The 20295-nt window shown below is 38.8% G+C and overlaps 1 protein-coding gene across 2 annotated transcripts in view; it reads right to left on the bottom strand.

Moving 5' to 3' along the window:
- ANO4 (anoctamin 4) overlaps window positions 1-20295 on the bottom strand; it is a 243818-nt gene that overhangs the window by 114514 nt on the left and 109009 nt on the right. The window contains exons 4-5 of one of the 2 annotated variants that reach the window (XM_074902662.1): window positions 12616-12726; window positions 2545-2681 (exon numbers count right to left, since the gene is read on the bottom strand). In XM_074902662.1, coding sequence (XP_074758763.1) covers window positions 2545-2681; window positions 12616-12726 — 248 coding nt within the window. The remainder of the gene's footprint in view (window positions 1-2544; window positions 2682-12615; window positions 12727-20295) is intronic. The other variant, XM_074902664.1, reaches the window with a different exon arrangement.

A 20295-nucleotide genomic window follows, 5' to 3' on the forward strand; every position in this document is an offset into this window, starting at 1 on the left:
AAGTGAAGACTGTAGGAATGACTCTTACAATTTGAAATTTCAGAACTATCTACATTAGCTGGAATGTCAAGAATAGGCCATATAAACTTACTTAAGTAGAAGTCAACTTTTGCTCAAGTTCCACCACTTTCCCTTGTTTGGATAAAGACGACAGATTTATTACTTCATAGCAAGAGAGGCAAAGTGAATGCATATCCAGAATACAGATACTAAATAATTTTTCCTTTTCTTTTTGCTGCTACTACAGTTCTCAGAAAATGAAACTTCAGTGAAAGTAACACAATATTTTAGTGATAATATGTTCCTGGATTTAAATTGTAAAGTGTATACCTAATTGTTATATTGGTATATGTAAAAAGTATTTCAATCAATGCACACAAAGGGAAATACGATTTTCAATTTGCTCAAACTGTAGCTGTGTTTGAATGAAACATAAAACAAAGAAGAAAAAACATGTTTAGCCAAAGGACAAGCTGAATCACAATCTGGCCCTGCATCTGTTAAGGAACTGTTGATAATGCTTCATCTGTAAAGTCTCCACTGGATCTTCTGTTTGAGCACAAATAACTAAGAGTTGAAGCATAAAATATCTCAACTTGTCAGTTAAACAAAAATGGTAAGCCTTTGGTATGTCCTTGTAAAATTTTTTGATTGTAAGTTCTTTTTAATTAATTCAGCCAGAAAACATACTAAATTATCTTTCTGCAATGTTAGCTTCAAAACTAAACCAAACATCTGTATATTCAGAGGGATTCATTGGTGCCAGATCCCTTGTCCTGATGATATAAAGGGGGATCTACAGGCTCTCTTAGTTACTAAACTAAACTGAAAGACCGAAAGGAAGCTTGAAGCTTCAGAGTTCACCCCACCACCATACAGTTGTGCTCCCTACAAACTGTACAACATCTAAACAGTGTATCTCTTCCTTCTGGAATTAAGCAGAGGCCAAATCCTTGAAACTTTTTTTGGTAGTTTAGAAGCATCCCTCAGCTCCCCTAAGACTTTTAACTTTCTGTTCTTTTCCCCTCTTATACATATAACATGACTTAAATTGCTATTTTTCTCTAACAAACGTTATGCAAAAAAAGGAAGATAATCTGTTCAACTGGGAAAATATTCCTCAGACATTTTCCCTTTCCCTTTAAAAAACAACAAATACATAAAAAAGGAAAAAGAAATTTTGCAGTATTGTTTTTTGCTGTATCGTTAAATTAACAGTGGCATATGTTGCTCTATATCATCCTCTGTCCTTCTCACCATTTTCTGTTAATTTTTTCTCTTCAATTTGCAAAAATCACAAGCTGTCCACCTGTGCTCTTTTGTTAAAGACCATATGGTACATGAACCCAAAATGTAACACAGGACTATCATGTCAGATTAACCTATTACAGTGCAAGCAGGTAAAAAGGGCCCTTTGTAAGTTGTATGGAAAGAGCAATGAGTGAAGGGGAAGATGAAATTTTGAGCAAGGTCAAATATATCCCTGAGTGCCCTGAATTTTGTCGCTTTAATTATCTGTCTAAACATTCCAGGAGTGCAGCTCTCTATGGGCTGAATTGCTAGCACAAGGAAAATCTCTGACACTCTCCTCAGCAGTTTCACAAAAGAACTTGCACCACAAAACCCTCTATTTCCTGAAAAAGACATAATCTGTATATTATCTAAACTTTATTTAAACTAGTAAACAAAGCGGGGTCAGGGCCAGGGCTTCAGCACTATCCCATGGTTTTCCATGCTTTTTAATTGTTACTATGGTCCCTGCCAGTTCTGATCTATGCCAGTCAGCCCTCTGCCAAAAAATCCTCAGGCACAGCTTGCAGGTAACATCAGACCATTTCAGTAAGTAGTCTGGATGCAGCTGCATTCTTGAGCTGAGGGAAAGAAGACAAGTCCCTGGGCTCTCCTCTTTACTCCCTAAACTGATAGCCCAAACATCCATGGCTTGTAGAGCAGTTGGAGGCAAGTTAAAGGGTATCATGTTCCTTTCTACACAAAAGACACAAAAAGGAATTTTGGCCCAAATTTTCATCATGGGTTCATGATGCTTTGCCTGCTTTAAAACATAATTTAAAAGAGACTATGTGCTAAATGATTCCTCCCTGGTATGTTCTCTGAATCACCATTATGCGCCATCAGGTCACTTGTTCTTCAGTGGAATGGAATGCGTCACATACCTGATATCCAATGCTTCTTATGAGAGATTTATGATAAATTCTCCTCCTCTCTCCTTCCCCCCAAAGAATTAATACAAGGAAAACTTCTCCATTATTTTCAGAAGCAGTGAAGCATTAGACTCGGATGGTTCAGAAAACAAGCATACAAAGAAAGTCTGTATAGACTTTTCACTGGCGCTGCATGAAATCAGTAGAACCTTTTAACTTCAGATATTTTATATTTTAGCATTATAATCTTAGAATGGAAAACCAGTCCCCATGGGAAAGGTCAGACACTAGTTGACTTGCAGAGAATGAGATTTAAAATCACATTTATTCCCTTTTTATAATGGGCATGAATAATTATCATAATAATTCTGTGTGTTCTTACCTCTCCTGCAACTTCCAGCCTGCTGGCATCATCAGAAGTACTGGTCAAGTTACCATGGTGAAGCAGGGAGTCATCATCCTTGGAAGGGCTGTTCACACCTTCTAACTCATCAAAAAAAATGTTGACATCCTTAGCTACTAAAAACAAAAATAAAAATATACCTTCAAATCACCATTGAACTAAATGAAGACACTGAGTATAACACATTCTCAAGAATGCCACTTTTTAGTTCTGATATAAGTATATACTATGTTCAAAATCCAATGCATATTGGAGTGCTTTTTTCATCAATGACCCACATAAAGATTTAAGATATCACAATACCTCTCTGATGACAAATAAGCAATCTTCTGTCACAATAAAGCATAAATTAACTATATCCTCAGCTTCTCTTGGGGTAAGTGGCTTAAACAATTACCTTCTGAAGTAGTATGGTCTCTGAAAACTACTTAGTATAAAGAAGCAGATTTTTAACCTACTACATAAAATATCAAGTTAGAAGTTGTACAGACCTGCAGGGCAGTCAGAGGCAGAAGACTTCAAATAGATACTGTTACTTGAAAGGCACTGAATAAATGAGCCTGGATAGAAGTTAGTCTTTCCATAATTTGGCATGTTTTGATACATACAAATCTGGCACGTTCAGCTCTACTTACTGCACAGCCCTCAGACATGCATGAAGCAATAGCTTAAATCTACAGGAGGCTGTAGTAAACCCAACCCTGATAAAAAAGTGAAGAGATAGAAGAGTCTGGAGCACATTCCTCCATCCTGGGGATCTGGCAGTGGGGCTCAGGGCCAAGACAGAGTTAGCACAGCCAAAGGCAGCCCCTTCCCTCTGGTGTCTGTGGGGAGAGGCTCTCAGAGAGCACTGCAGGGAGGCTTTGCCTGGCCATCCCAGGGCTGTGTCTAGCCCTGGCTCTGCTATTGGGCCTGATCCTGATGTCAACTCATGGACTGACGTCCTGGCCTGACATCCTGGCCTGGCCTTGGCCTGTTGCCCTCCAGGGCAGGGCCTGGTAGCCTGGGCCCGGTCCCTCCCCCTCCCCCAGCTCAGCTGGTGGGACAGACCCAGACCGCCAGGCCCTGCCCTGCCACCCACCATGGGAACCCCCGGCCCCAGCTGTGTGCTGAAGGGAGGTACCTGCTTGAGCAAATGGGTTGAATTTCCTCCACCTTTCATGCAATGCCATGTCATGTGATAATTTTACTCTAATTAAAAGAATCAACCCAAACACTAGAAGGAATGGCACTGTACTCAAGATTAGAGCAGTGTTAGCTTTAGAGCGATGTTCCCTGCTCTGCTGAGCAAGGAGGTGATGAGAAGCTGTGGGCAGAGCTACTGTGCCAGCCTACAGTCCCACAAAAGGGCCATTAACCTGCTGACTGAGCGGGCAGTCTGCAGCCAGTAAGGCCCACCTTTACACCCCATAAGCTGCAGGCCTGGTGTGAAAGGGTGATAAAGAGAGGTATGTGGGGAGAAGACAAATGCCTTGGCTGAGGGTCAAGCTTCAGCTGTGGATAGATTTCATCTCTCCAACCTCACGTTTCAGAAGCAGAATCCAGAATTACAGTAGTAGAGTTGCAACTGTTGGAAGAGACCCCCCCAAGGGTCAGCTACTGAGCCTCTTCCCCTGACTAAAGCAGGATCAGATATTTGTTACTTTTTTACAGCAATTTGTCTAACTCACTATTCCTCACACTTTTTTTCAAATTTGACCGACTTATGGAATCTTTCTTCTTTTGTGCAATAAACTTCTGATTGTTTTGCTTCTCTACAACTCCCCTAACTTAGTGACAGGCAGTTGTAATTCCTGTTGATGAGAATTTATATTAACAGGAAACAGCCAAAAATCTCTAATTGCTGGCAGCAACTTCGTTCCATTGCTAACTACTGGCTGCAGGTCTAAAAATCCATTCCCACACTGTGAATAGCTGCCAGAAATTAAAGGCCATTAACTGTTCCCAGCCATCATGAACATTTTGTGACCTCCTTTTCACCTTTCCCTTCTTCAAGAGCTATAGCCCAGTTTTAGAAAGCTTTTAAAAAACCCTTCAATGCTACCAACTCCATAGTCTCTGCAGGTGGCCTATTTTTCATTATCACAAGCAGGAGAAAGTTTTCTTCATAATATTCATCCTGAATATGCACCTATGTTGCAATTCAAATGTATTATTCTTTTCCTATCAATTATGAACATGGGGAAGAGATTGCTCCCTTTTTGTACATGTCTTTTACAGTATCTAAAGTCTGTTATTACAGCTATAGGTAGATAAAAAAGAAAACCCTATCAAAATATTCAAGAACCTCCTTCTTCATTTTTGTGCATAAAATACGGACAAGGTTAATGATATACATTGTATTTTCAATTACAATACTTTTGCTTAGAAAGCCCCTAAAATTTTAGAAACAGAAAAGTCTTCAGTCCAAATTAATCCACTCTAGATACTAGGCTAATAAACTAACTGAAGCAGCATAATTTTTAATATTCTGAGTTTTTAATGCTTATAACAGTAGGGTTTTTTTCATGTACACAGCATAACTGTAAGGAATTCTGTGCCGAATTAAGAAGTTTTAGAATAACATACTACTACTCAAGTTTAGCAATTTTGGGGTTGCATACCAACTAACCTAGCTATCATTCTTTGTATCCCAATATTAATACTGCACAATATTTAATCCATACTTAACACTCTGTATCATAATTCATCAGTTTTAGATAGCAACTTCGGTTCTGCGGGATCACAACCAGCTTTTATAGAGATTTTTGAAGTAATAGCTTCACTTCACTCTCTTTTATATTGTGCATATCATCACAGTCTGATTCAGAGATATAAAACCTCTTGTTCTTACAGATACTAAGTTTCCCTCATCATTTTAAGTCTGTTTTTACTATCACTCCATTTATTTTACGTATCCTGTTTTTTTTTTAAAGTGCCAGGATACCATTAGAGACAAATATTCAGGATGGAGTTTTTCACTTTTAAACTAGCCTTAGCCTCACACCATCCTGTTCCCTGCTAGGGGTGAGCTTACTGACAGTGTTGGAGAAGAGCATCCTGGTGTTGCTTTGGTTTAAGTGACGATCTTTTGCCAATTATTAGGCCTAGCATAAAGTACACAGCCAGCATAAAGATGAACCAATAACCAAATTGTATTTGATACAAAAGGATCAGAACATGAGTGAGTGCTGGGGGTACAAATAAATCAGTCAGATTGTACATAATTGACATCAATCTCGCTGACCCCAACAACAACACCTCACAACCAACAGCAGGTGGAATAAATGGTGAAATGCAGTCTCCCATAAAAGGGACAGGAGACAACCAAGTCAACAAACCAAACACATAAGACCAAGGAAGCCACATACTGAATCTCTACACAGCCCACATTTACAAAAGCCAGACCTGACTGGAGCCCAGTCCCAGGGAGGCAGGAGGTCCTTCCCCAACAGGAAACTGCAAAGTGCATCCACCTCACAGACAGACACTGCCCCTTCCTGCAAGTGGTCCCATCTTTTATCCCTAAGTGGGACACCTGACCTTTGTTTACTTAATGCAGACACCTGGGGTTCCTTTACCCAATGGCTCTCCCTGCAAGGCCGGCACCACCCTGGAGGGAAGCCTAAAGGCAAACTCACCCCCCCTTTGTGAAGGGCTGTGGGAATCACCCATATGTCAACCTTAATTTGGAGCTTGGGGTTAAAACCCCAGCATTTCAGATGAGGAGAGCATGCAGCTCCTCAGTGTCACAATGGTTGCATCCAACCTCTCCTAGGACAAAATACAGAGGCTTTAGGAGACTTGGCAGGCAAAAAACAGACTCCAATTTGTAGTACATACAGCAGTAATATTAAATAATTATTTGCCACCTTGATCTACTTCAATCCACAAAAATCATACTAGAGATGCTTATAAAAGACAGGGGAACTGCCACAAGACAGCACAGTCTACCTACCTGCCCTTCACTGTCCCTACTGTTTCAAAAGCCAAGACTGGAAACATTCCACCCTATCAGATAATAATCTGGACATAGACCATGACCAGCTCTTGAATACATGTTTATATGAGAAGAATTCATCTAAATACGCAACAGAAAGAACTGCTGAAACAGAAAACATTTTGAATTACTTGAAACTTCACTGAACTGAAACCCAGCAGAATGCCTCCATGAGTGTGACACAGGGACCTGTATACAATCAACATCTCAATATAGTCTGAAAACAACAGTGGAAAATACAAAAATAATTTAAATAGTGAAGCTTTCTGAAGATTATGCAAGATACATGTTTATTGCAGGTAGAGGCAATGAAAGATGTAAAAATGAAAGTTTTGCCTATATGCTATGCTCAAGGGAATTCAAACCAGCTTTTTCCGGCCATTAAGACTGCCTTCGTATAAAAGATGAGCCTTTGTGGTACTAGAATTGCTGCTTCCCAAAGTGCTAGTAATACTTTGGGTTGCAAAATATATGGTTTTTAAGTGTGTGTTTTGAGATACACAACGTGGTGTGTAAGAGAGAGAACATGTTTTGTGGTTTCAAGCAGAGAACGACTGGCTTATTCTGAAGACTTGTGAGGAGCAGAAAAATCTTACTTCAAGGTCACTTCAAAATCCAGCCCATCTCAGCAGTGACTGGAAGTTCTGGAAGCAGTCAATCTTAGCTGGTTAGGGAAATTAGCTCTCTGTCCACATTGCCTATAGCAAAAAATTGCTTATATCAGAAATACACAGATAATTGGCATACTGGTTAGTAACCAGCAAATAGGATAAGTAGTGAAGAGAGGAGCTGAACTACCTCATCAGCACAAAAGGTGTCTGTTACCTTTTTCCAGCTGCAGTAAAGGTGTGCTGCTGGTGAAAAAGTGGAGCTCTTTACACTGCAGTTGCCTTGCTGTGTAAGTTTTTGAAAATGCACTTTTAGTATTTCAGTCACTGACACTAAACATGAGGCCCTAATATCTGCTGAGACCATTTTTCTGCTCCAAGTCTCATTGGATACCTAAAAAAAAAAAAATAATTCACAAAACTAAATAAATAATATAAAAAGCAAATCTGCTTTAATAATGATGATGCTACTTCAAAGACACCTCTCCTGCTGCCTGTAGCTAGCTCAGCAACTCCATTCCAATGGACACGAACAACAAATGTTGCTAAAGGCATAATCGGGGCTCCATCACCATGACATGCATATATCCACAAATTACCTTATCAGAATGATATATAATAATTATATCATATATATTTGGGAGACAGACTGGTGCTAGTGCAGTCATGTCTTTTCAAGCAGTGAAATTTAACATGAATACAGAGCAGCATGAGCATTGCTACAGGAGATATTAAGAAATCCCCCTCTGGTTTTATATCAGCTTAAATATGCAAGCTCTTTTCTCCCCCTCATGTTCCATTTTGCAGAAAAAAATAAAAATTAGTTGTTACTTCAGAATCCCTTAAGGATTTTTTAAAAAAATGTGGATATAGAAATATTTTTCATCCCAAATATATTAGATATTGATATTAGATATTGATATAGATATTAGATATTTATTGATTAGACATATCCTGAAAACTGAATGCTGGGAAATTCTGACTGAGAGTCTGTGTACAATCTCAGTGAGTCCACAAGCCACTTTGGACCAAGGGGCTGATTTAGGTAGCACTCAAAGATAAGAAGATAACTCCTTTAACTTTCTGAATATGGATGCTCAAAAACTGAGATGCCTAAAACCAAGAATTTTCATTAAAAAATGTGACATGACTATGTTTTTGTGTGGAAGGATGGAAGCATGCTCAGAGATCATGTTTCTGTTAATTAGTTGTCATTTTATTACCAATTGTCACATCAAACCATTGAGTATATTCTAGCTTTGGATAATGTAAGCTGAAGATCAATATTCCAGAAACTGCTCTTTGGAGTTTTAGGCCTCTCAGTAACATCGAAAAGCGAATTTCCTTAAAAATTCTTACTAGCAATGTTTATAATAGGTGTAGAGCATTTCCAAATGTTAATGGTGGTGGAAAAAATGATTGTGTTTAGAAGTACCAATACTGGAGAATAATCCTTAAAAAAAATGCTGAGTAGAGAATACCTGTTTAGCAGAGACTTGAAAAGCAGAAAAGTTCACATATGAAAAACCAACAATCTGTCTACATCCTGTTGTACTAGCTGTTATGGATTTTAGCATCTATCTAGATTTCTGGATAGAAACATTTTTCTGCACTCAGTAAGGCTAACAGGTACAATATATACAAACCTTTGCTTCAAGGAGGCCATCCCACAGATACCACACAGCCCAGAACTTTTTATCACGTTAAATGCTAAATTCAGTAACAACACAGTGGATCAACAACCCTGTTTCAGGAAACTCACTGATTTCTGACTCCCAGATTATGAGAACTAAAATGAGAGAATCAAATTAATTTTTATTAAATCTAGTGAAAGTCAATGTAAACTGGATTTTGAAAAATATTCTAAAAAGAGATTTCTTTTAATTTTGACTTTGCTGCAGTGGCAATGAAAGTAAGTTTCATACACTGAAGCAAACTATGGCAATTAATGAAAAAAAGCTTGAAATCTGTGGCGCCTTTTTAAAATAAAACTTTCTACTGCTTTTCTACAGAAGTCCATCCTCTCAGTGTAATAACTAGAAAAAAACCTTGAAAGCCTTTGCTAGCTTTTGCCATGGTGCAGAAGGCACTCCCAGCCCTGACTGTCCCTGCCGGGACCCCTGGGGTTCCCCCCACCCTGCCCAGGTTCCAGGACCCCATTTCAGCCCCCTAGGGCTGTCAGCCCCTGCCCTAGTGATGCCACAGCAGGGCTGGTGTCCAGCTCCCCACAGTCCTGCCCTGCCCGGCCACAGATCCCCTGCACCAGGAAGGTACCTGATGACCAGGGCTGGGGCTGCTCCCACGCCTCACCATCTGCTCCTGGCTGGGGCTGTGGCATGGGTACAGGCTGTGAGTAGGCAACAACAGAAAATTCTGGTTTATATCTGACGAATAGTTCATGCCAGTCCTTGACACCTCTTCTGTCTAGTTTACAAATTTGGTTTAGGTCAGATGAAACACCCTGTTTTTCAGTCCCTTATTGTACAGTGTATGTCTAAAGCCATTTTCAGATTAGCAATTATTGTTTCTGGACTGTCTCTGATAGACTACTGATAATTTCTGAATATCATGACCTCAAGAAGAAACTGTTTTATAAAAGACTTAACAGAAATCTTCAGAAAAATGTGTTTAAGACTCTACCATGAACTATGGTACTTAAATGCAGAATTTAGCTCTGATGCAGTAGAAATTACTTTTAAATCTTCTAAAATAGTATATTCACATAAAAGTAAATAATGAGATGGTAAATCTTTATCTCAGCTGCAGTCTAAGATATTCAGTAGGGTAAAAGGAAAAAAAAAAAAAAAGGTAGCCTTAGAGCAAAATGCTTGTTTTAAGTAACTAAATTAAAACAAAAAAAAATCTCCGCTACTGAATGATCACTCTTGGCAGTCTACCACACAGGCAGATATACCAGCTAGCTAAAGTTGCATAAGGCACCTCCTGAATAGGAAAATGCTCAGGAAACTCATGTTACCAAGAAAAAAAAAAGAAAAAAGTGGCATTTAAAAGCATCATTAGCCTTTTAAAATTTTCATTCAATGTTAACAACTGGGAATAAAAGTAACAATGACCATTCAGAGCAACCACTCTAGAAAGAATATTTAGGCATGTTTATCCTAATTATTTGATAGTCACAACAGACTGCAGGTGACAAAGACACTCCCCTGGACACATAACAAGCCTCTGCAAACTGGGTTGTACAGTGATAGCAATACTCTTGTCCTTCCATAAGAAAGTGTAGCTGAAGGACGTAGGGATTAACTTCCCTATAGCAAATGTATCTGGTCTGGATGAAGAAAAAACACTAGCTTCAAGGCTGTAAAAGATGCATCCTTCTCAAATGACTCAAAAATAATCTATACATCAAAATGGTAATTCTTAAAAGACTTTTGGTTTAATGCTATTTAGTTTTGAAAATATATTCAAATTACTAAAAAAATCTGGGAGCCTACTTCTAGTCAATTTACATTCATTAATCACTTGCAAATATTTGTTTTACTTAAGGTAGGATTCACATACATTTATACATTTGAACAACCTGATCTAGTAAAAGGTGTCCCTGACCATGGGAGGGAGGCTGAAACTAGATGATCTTTAAGGTATCTTCCAACCCAAACTGTTCTACGATTTCTATGATATATCCACAGTGCAGATTTTTGTGTCTAAGCTGTGGTAGGGATTCAAGTTATCTTATCTCTCTAAATTCCATTTGCAGGCAACAGGCAAATAGCCACTTCCAAATTGCGAGTCATCTAATCTATATTAGACACCCACTTTAAAATGAGACCAACTGAGCTGTTGACATGCTAGTTCTATGCTGTTGATTGCCAAGGGAACTTAGACAATGAACTCAGAACTTGAGACCTTCACTGCAAACCCCTCTGTTCAAGTCAGATGAATGCCTTCTTTATGGTCACAGAGAAATGGTATACTTTTAAAAGAAACTAGGGTTTAACATTTGAGGTTATAAGCAAACCTGTGCCCTGCTGAATGAAAATTTTGAGTTATTCAGCACAGAGATATAATCAGAGAGATTGATATTAAAATATGACACAGTACCAAGGGAAGTTGAGATATGACCATTTTAATAAGAAGCTGCTTTGGACACTGTTAATAAATCTAATCTTGATATCTAATTGTTTTAAAGAAATCATCCATTTTCATTCTCCTCAGCCATGTGCTTAAAATGGAGAAGATAACTGTTTCTTGTATTCCAATATGGTCTCTTCCCAACTTGAATTTGCTTATCCTTGTTTATCTATCTTGTCTGGTCAGCCTCTGAAAGACTACAGTGCCTTTTCAGCCTCTCCAGTCCACCACCCAACTGCCCCCAGGCCTATATCTGGGCCGTGCAGGTGCAGAGAAGAGGGAAGAAAGCAAAATCTCATATTAAGATTTCCTGACGGGAAAAGCTTTTTAAGTTACAAAACACAGGGCTCATCCTAAACCTGCACCTTACATAATGAGGTGCTTCAATTTCAAATCATTACCTGTCATCATACTAACCTGAGAGTTTTCCTTCCACCCACAAACTAATACCACCAACTAAACGGCCTGATCCTACTACCACTGTATGGTGGCATATGGCAAAAATCAGGCAGAGTGCAGGGTTTTACACATTCTTATACATCTTTTGTCATTCAAGAATGTAAGTTGCTATTTCTCACTTCAGAAAATTTCTACACAAAACAGCCAGTTTAAAATAAAACTGGAAAAGAAACAAACCGGAAGCCATGCCATGCACCTTGATTCTTGGCCTGCGTGTTTTTAAACTATTATGGAAAATTTCCACTGAAATTCCACATTCTTTTGGATTCCAGAGTTGCACCAGTTTTGGGTAGAGGGAGGTCTGCTATTGTTAATAAGAATAGTATTTCTTCTAGCACAGATCGTAAGATCATTCTGCAGTTGGATTTAAGAAGGGTGGACAAATCAATTCTTAGTCCACAGCACATTACATATGAAAAAAGATGGTTTCATGCAGTATCTAACATATACAGACCTCCAGTTATTGTGACAAGCTCATCACACTTCCAAAAATTACCAACTGCAGAAACGTGAATATATCCCGACACTTTGAAACAGCTGAACTTCAAATCCAGTCTTAGATCCCAGACTGCACCACTTGGATGACATTATTAGTTCACACATCCATTCAAGAGCGTAAAGAATGGATTAAAGTAACAGGAGTCCTAGTATTTCTGATTACTTCTCCATAGGAAATGTGTATTGCTGGAATCCTTAGGCACGTAATAATTTAAATCTTACTACGACTTCTCTGATAGTAAAAGATTTCTTACTGACCTTCAATAACCCACTGAACTTTCTCAGAGATTTTAGTAATGCATACTCACTTATAATTCAGTTCATCACTTTGTATGTTCCTTCAATTAAAATTTCAGTGCATCCCAATTGATTCTTCTACCATAAACCCGATTTTGCATCCAAGGAATAACTTACTTTCTTGTATTGCATTAAGAATTTCTGAAAAGTCCACATCTGTCTTCTGTATGTCTGGTTTTATCCATATTTGCGTTTCCAGCCGGTTAACCTGTAAATCCTTTCTTCCTTCTGAAGAAATTGAAGAGATTGATGGGGTTTGTGACAGTATGGTAGAAAAGCAGCCAAGGGGCTTTCAGGTGAGGGAATATACACATTGAATAAAGCTACTTATTTTTTTTCCCTCTAGCAGAATTTTTTTTTTTTTTTTTTTTTTTCAAACCGAGCAGCTTTAGGTAGAACATGGACTGATTTAAAGCTAAATAGAATGAAACAACAACATTCTCTGCTATCAGCAAAGAGGCAGAGTCACCACTGGCAAGTCCCTCATTTAGGTGAACACATGGTGCCATGCCATGAGCATCCCCTCACCATACCATCTACAAAACGTGAAAACAGACAAGAGGTGTTGTTACAAATGATACAGCACTACTGGAACAACCAGGCTAAAATAAAACACGCTAACACACAAAGGATGGATTATGTCTCAAGACAGAAAACAACCGTTAGGACAAAAAAGCATGTTTCAGCCACGAGACACCGTAAGTTTTCACATGCCAAACTGATGGCATGCTATGGTCTAGGAAGCACTCTGGTACTGCAGTCTGTTTCGAAGGAGGTCGCAGTGGTATGTAATGGCTGCTGTTTAAAACCACTGCAGAATAAAAACACAGGCTAGTGAGTCACGAGTCAGGGTTTCAAACCTATTTGCACATGTAAATAGGCATAACATTTATCCATTTAAGTGTTCTTTCAACATGCGCAAAGAAAGCAGGAAGTTTTGAAAACATACCATTACCATGCACATCAAGAGTAGACAGGAAAAGGTACCAGAAAATCAGTTTAAGCTGCTGACTACGGGGAGGCAAAGAGGGAGCTACTGGGCATATGTCTAGTTTTTGAAGAGTGGCAGCAAAACGTTTCACAGAGTTATCTGTTAGAGGTGATGCTCTTGAGTAACCAATACACAGAGTTAGCAGTGAGCTGCAGAGGTCAGGGAGATATGTGGGAAAGAACTTCACAACAAAAAGGCTATGGTGGAAGAAGAAACCTTGAGGTCATTTAGTCCATTACTGTACCTTCACTAAATGCTATCACTCATGTTTCTGATGGAAGCATTTTCCTTTTTTCTACAGTCTGCCTATAACAAGCTGGTCTTGTTTTGTATTCCCTCCTAGCTCACTGTATCTTCCCCCTCCCCTTGCCAAATTACTGACTCACCACTGCCTTGATGAGAGCTACAAATTATATTCTTGGACACAAAATTGCTCAACCCTATTTTAAAGACCCTTCTTCACTTTTTGAAAATACAGATGTCAAAATAGGTATACATACACCAGCTTCAGCCTCTTTTATTTCCCAATGTTAAAATATTATAAATTGTAACTGTTTCATGCTTGCCCCAGCATACTTTTGTTCCACAGCAAAGACCCACTGTTAGCATCAAAGACAGCTCCCCTTGTAGATTCCTGTAAAGTGATCTGTCATAGCAGCAGCAGGAGTCAGTATTTAATGATGTAGAATGAAGAGAATTTCTTAAGTGAGACATCTGATTATTCATGTAATAGCAGCCTAGGGAAAACTGCAGATGGCCCCAGAGGTGGGAGGCTAGGATTTGCCCCAGAAGAGAATTTTAGGGACACAGAAAAAATACTGCAGCTGCTGGAAAAGACATAAACAATAGGATGGGGGCAGAGCATTTCAGTTAAGCAGCTTTGCAGGCGATATCATTCTGTTTCAATACTCAGCTATCACTTTTAACACATATCATTACATATTTGCACCCTGAAATCCACCAGCCTGCCTTCTCCATTTCAACGACAGTTAGAGCAACATAACGACAATACTGACAAATTTAAAATATCCCCTCCTCCCCAAAGCCCTCCATCCTTGTTACACTCAATCACTGCTCCACAGAACACAGGAAGGTAGCAGGATCCCTGCAGCATCTCCAATAGATCAGAACTAATTGGGCTGGGGAGAGAGGAAGTGACAGACAGCCAGCAATGACTGTCCTGAAGTGCTGATAACAAATGGACTATCTAACCACAAGCTTATTAATAAAATTAAGCTGTTGGAGAATGTACATATTCAATTTCAAACTACTTTTGAATTAATGAAAAATACTGTCTAGAAAATGGACAAAAAATGTCCAGCCTAAACCTGACTGTTGTTCAGCCTAACACAGCCTACGAAGCTGAGACAAGTTCTGCTGCATTCAAATCTCCTCTCCTGTATTTGACTCATTGGCAGTACAGGGAGCTTCCAGTAAGCCACACAAATGACAGTCTCATATGTTTCTCTGATTCACAGTAGTCTTAACATCCGGCCTCACTGCACAAGTATCAGACCAAGAACATCATCCTCCGTTTTCACTCAAAATTGTAGGCATCATCTTCTACCAGTCATTTGTGATTTAATGCATGGCTAATCAAAACTTGCCTTCAACAATACAAGGACAAAAAGAAATGCATCTGCAGACATCATAGCTTCTAAGTAAGTGCTTGCAGCAACACTTTATTTTTCCCATGTTCTTCATGGTGTCAATAAACAGACCGGAATCAGGGCACATTTGCTTCTACCCTCCTCCCTCCCTCTCAGCACCCACTTTGCAGGAGGGAGCGCTGCATCTTTTAGCTGAGATAAACAACCCCTATGTGATGGGCTGTGGACTGGCCAACCTAATGATTGCTGATTTGTTGGCAGTCAAAGATTTTAGCCCAGCAGCTCTTTGGGAAAGGCCACAGTGTTCTCTCCCATGTCCAAAAGAGATTTTTTTTCTTTATCTTACCACATCTCCCATACAACAAACCAAGACAGTATCTTGTGTCACTGTTGCTATTGAGGGATCACTAGCCTGGCTTTAGCATTTGTTTCTTGCTTTAGGAGCTGCTGATTTATGCTTTATCAGTGACAGGTCCCACTGAGTAAACTCTAAGCAATATTGCCTGGGAGATAAGGAGAGAAAGACTCTCTTTCCATAAAAACATGAGAAATAAACAAACACAAATAAAAGTGAAGTGACTTATCTGATTTTATGTGTTTTTATTAAAAGATCCATCTGAGATTTTTCCTCAGCTTACTGAGATGTTTTACTTCAACTGAAGTAATATTTTAAATTAGCTCATGGCATCGACTCTGATTTACTCACTGATACATAAAGTAGTGCATAAAATAACATACTTTTTCCTTTGTTTTGAAGGGTCTCTACTAATTAAGTTAGGAAAACAAATGAAATTTTAAAAAGGCATTTCATTATTAGAGACTGAATTAAATAGCTTTTTCTAACCCAGAATTTTAATGTTCTTCTAAATATTAACATACTTCTAAATATTAAATATAAAATGATCACATGTATCAGATTAACAAATTACGTAGCAAGGCAGTTAATATGGTACTAATGTTAAACAAGGCCATTCCCACTGCAGTGCGATTTTGTGTCTGTTTAAAATTAAGAACATACTCAGGTTATGTTTTGGATGAGGCCTTGTTACATGTATCGAATATCTAGTCAATTATCACAATGAGCTTTTTAGACATGAACTTTACAAGCGAAAGTTTTGGAATTTTATTTTTTTTTCCCAGTTAACATCTGGAGACAGATTTTGAAAGCCTGCACGTTTTCATACATGCTCTGTGATGTGCAAATCATATTTGCAGATGGGTAGTCTCACACTGCAGTCTGAAACTGAACATAAGCGCTTGGGTGACAGAAAAATATGCATAGTTTCAGTATTTGGCACCAAAATAAAGAATATAAAATCAAGCTGATGGAACAAGTGCTGCTGTTTCTCAGTGTGCAGTAAGGGGCTCATATTTACTCTATATTTTTCAATGGACATGTGAGAACAGAGCTCGATCTTTGTAATTCACTGAGGCAGACGGGGCTTCTTGAAGAGTTTAACCACTTAAGTTCTGCTCATTGGTCAGAACAGAAATACTTGACTTAGTTGCTTTCTGAAATCACAGTCTCTCTTCTTTGCCCTCCCTCATTTCCAATTAATTCAGCAAGTACAAACAAGTGCAAAAAAAGTGTTTTGTCTACAGCTATAGATGCTTCTGTAAAAAAAAAATCTACAGCTTCAGAAGGTCTTCCTGAAATGGCACCTAGCTAGGAACTTCTATCAGTATAATGAGCTGATTTTTTTTTCTTTTAAAATCATTTTGGCAGCAAACATGTACTTTCACAATGGTTTTACTTCAGCATGGATATTAAATACAAGTAGCAAATAACTACTATGCCATGTGGGTAGATGCTCCTATCACAGGGCCATCTACCTCTAACAGCGCAATATTTAGCAAGAGCAAATATAATTCTAATATGAGCAGTTTTGTTTTGCTATATTAAGTACTGCCTGCAGTTTCTACAGAGAAGTTGCTCCTTCTCGCCAGAGCCTCTTCTTTAAAGCAAGCAGAAAGCTGCTGCACATGGTGTCCTTTAGACTAAAGGCAACCCAAAGTCAACATGGGGCGAAGGATCACCCTAGCACAAGTACATTTTCTACTGGCTTCTCACTGTGAGTGCTAGGTAGGTCATCTACAGCAAAAGCACAGTTGCAAATGGAAATTATTTAAAGCATTATTTATATGTGTTAGTCAGAGCTATACACAAATAAAATCAAAAGTTTTACTGATCTCAGGTCTGGCATTGTATTTTCTGTGATAGGAGTGAAACAAAATGTATACCCCACTGAGTCTTCCCAGCATCCATTGCACCACTGTACTGGACAATGCACTTTAATGTATAAAAAACATATTGGTCCAATTATTGCATCAGAAAAAAAAAAAAAATCTACTCTCTGATTCATACAATCCATGCAAGTACATATTAACATACACGTGTTTTCATAGCAAGATGAAGTTGCCCTGAAAGCAGTGGCTCAGAGATGGCCAGTTATGTACCATGAAATGAAAGGCTGGCGTGTCTCATAGCAAGTTTTTAACAGAGACCTGCTTTTGCTACACTGGACAGAGAGAAACTTGGACTGTTTTCCATAAGAAATCCTATATCATATTCTCTTTTGTTCCTCACCAACCAGCAAAGTATTGCAATATTCTTTCTGCCTAAGCATTTTTCTCTCCTGCAGAATAACACTGTATGCCAGTGCTACTCTGTGCATCAATCTTACTGCAGTGATTATATTAGATATATTTTCATATATTAAAATTATTGTATTTCTTCTTGCTGCTCTTAAAACTGTCACGTACAATAGTGCAGAGTTCCACACTGGGAAAGTATTGTTGATAAGATGAACTATCATCTAACAGTTAAAGAGAATAAACAAAGGAATAAAGAAATAGAGTTGTAGGAGAAGGAAAAACTAGGTATGTTTAAAATACATGTGGTCAGTAGCAACATTTTGAAAATATAATCAATTATAATTTATGGGACTTAATTATGAAGGTCCAAATTTTCATATCAGCAAGATCATTTGATTTCATCCTGGTCAGTTTCATATTAAATACAAAATTGACTATAGTGTAGATATTACCCTCCTCAATGGAAATAAAAAAGAGGGAACAAAGAAAAGGACGTTTCAGAGGTTCCTTACAACTCTTTTGTCTAGGTGGAAGGGTTTGTCCTCTCCATGTAAAGCTAAGACAGTTCCTGAAAGTACAGGCTGAGTCCACATAAATAAGTTTTGCATCATGAAGGATAACTCTGTCTTTCAGTGTTCGTCTTCCTCTCAAACAGATATGAAAAAATGCAATTATCAGCATATTTCAAGATCTGTTTTTCCCCTCCCCCCAGGGGAACAAGAATCTTTGTAAATGTCAAAATGTCTTTTGGGAGGTCAGGTTAACACTGATGATCTGCAAGCCACCAGTGCAGAGGGCAGTAACACTGGGAGACATGCTTACCCTTCTCCTGCGGTCCTCACTCTCCACATGCACTCTACCCATTCACCAAGGCCTTGCTCTCAGCTGAACCACTGCATACCAACAAGGTGGCTGCAGATGCACCCACACAAGAGGGCAATTCCCTCAAACCTACACCCTTTCCCATCAAAAGCCTCACCTAAGTCAAGGTAAAGGCTGCATGTCTTCTTTCACAAGTATCTTCTCAGCACACGATGCAGAAACATATCCTGTGTCCTGCCTAGAGCTGCCCTTTCTCCGCACAGAAGAAGGCTCCATTTTCAACCTGCAACTCTTTGGCTCATCAGCCCAGCACCTGACTCCTTTCTGGAACAAGACTATTATTCAGAAGCTTTCCCTCTGTCCTTGCTCCTTACCAGTAGCACTAAGCTTCCTCTACATTACAGCTTCAACACAATTTCAGATTTCTACAAGGGGGTGTGTGTGACGAGTTCCCTTTTTCTTTCATTTTGATGCTTCTGAAGATGGCAGGGGGGATAAGGACAGGAAAAGCCATGTGTTTAATGCTCTTTTTCTACGATCTTCTTGACATATCTGTATATTTAAGATAGTGCAAGAAATCAGGGTAAGACCAGATATGTGCCACATCTGCAGTAGTTTCTGTACGGTATGGCAGTGCCAGCACATATGTACCCATAGTGACAAACTGGGAGTATCTAAAAGGCCCCAGTTTTCCCCAATTTGAAGTATTTACTTTTACCTGTGTAGGTCACAGGATTTGTCCCCATCTATCTACAAAGCACATCCACAGTTTTGGAAGAATTATAAATAATAGCTAATGATACACGTTGAAAGAGAGGCCTTTAGAGACTTCTGATCTAAGTCAAAGCACTCCATCGTAATAGAATTAGTACACAATGTGCTTCCAAGACTGAAAAGATTGGGTACCTGTGGAAATATTTGCAGACCTTTGAAAAACCTCTGACCTGGTAGACTGCCATAAGGACTTGGAAATAACTCTTGATATTCTTAATTGGTTTACCAATTACCTTAAAAAAAGTGTATACGCTGTCACTATTCAGCATAGTTGATCAAATCTTCCACTATACAGAAAACAGCACTTACCTTAATGTTTTTCTCAGTGATTATTGATAAAATAATGTTTCTGCATCTTAGTGTCCGAGAATCAAAAACAGAGTGTAAAAGCACAAAAATGCCTTGATAGTTTTGAAAGTTATTGGAATAAATACAATCTTCATTTTCCATAAGAAATTCCAATGAATGTTAGGGGGAAAAAAATAAATTCAACCCCCAAATCATTCTGTTTAGCATGAAGAACCTTTGCTATAACTGTCTCTATGCATGGTCATGTCAAGGGTATGGTAATGACAATACTGGAATTATTTTTTGAAAGGCAGTTTAAAAATTGTTTTCCTCTGTATTGCAATACACTGTAAGGCATGACATATGTTTAATTATGTTAATACAAACACTCTTCTTATCTTCCAGAAGCAGTGGTAGTGAAAGGGAGATTTCTAAACACTTAATACTACTAATTTATCACAGACTAAGGTATTTTGAAGACATACAGTGTCCATTCTCCCCTCCATTAAACCCCGGCTGGTATCAGACACAGAGAAGTCCAGTCAGCCAATTAACTACAGAGAAATGAGGAGTCCTCGTTCCTTCTCTCTCTCCCATACTGTCTATGCCTTTTTCACAGTCAACTGCAGACAAAATGGATGGATAGCCCTTGGTGCAAAGCCATACCCTGAAAATCTCCTTTACTGTCAAAATAGCCAGAACACCAGGCTATGGGGA

This window comes from Athene noctua, chromosome 3 (assembly GCF_965140245.1).
Source record: "Athene noctua chromosome 3, bAthNoc1.hap1.1, whole genome shotgun sequence".
NCBI lineage: Eukaryota > Metazoa > Chordata > Aves > Strigiformes > Strigidae > Athene > Athene noctua.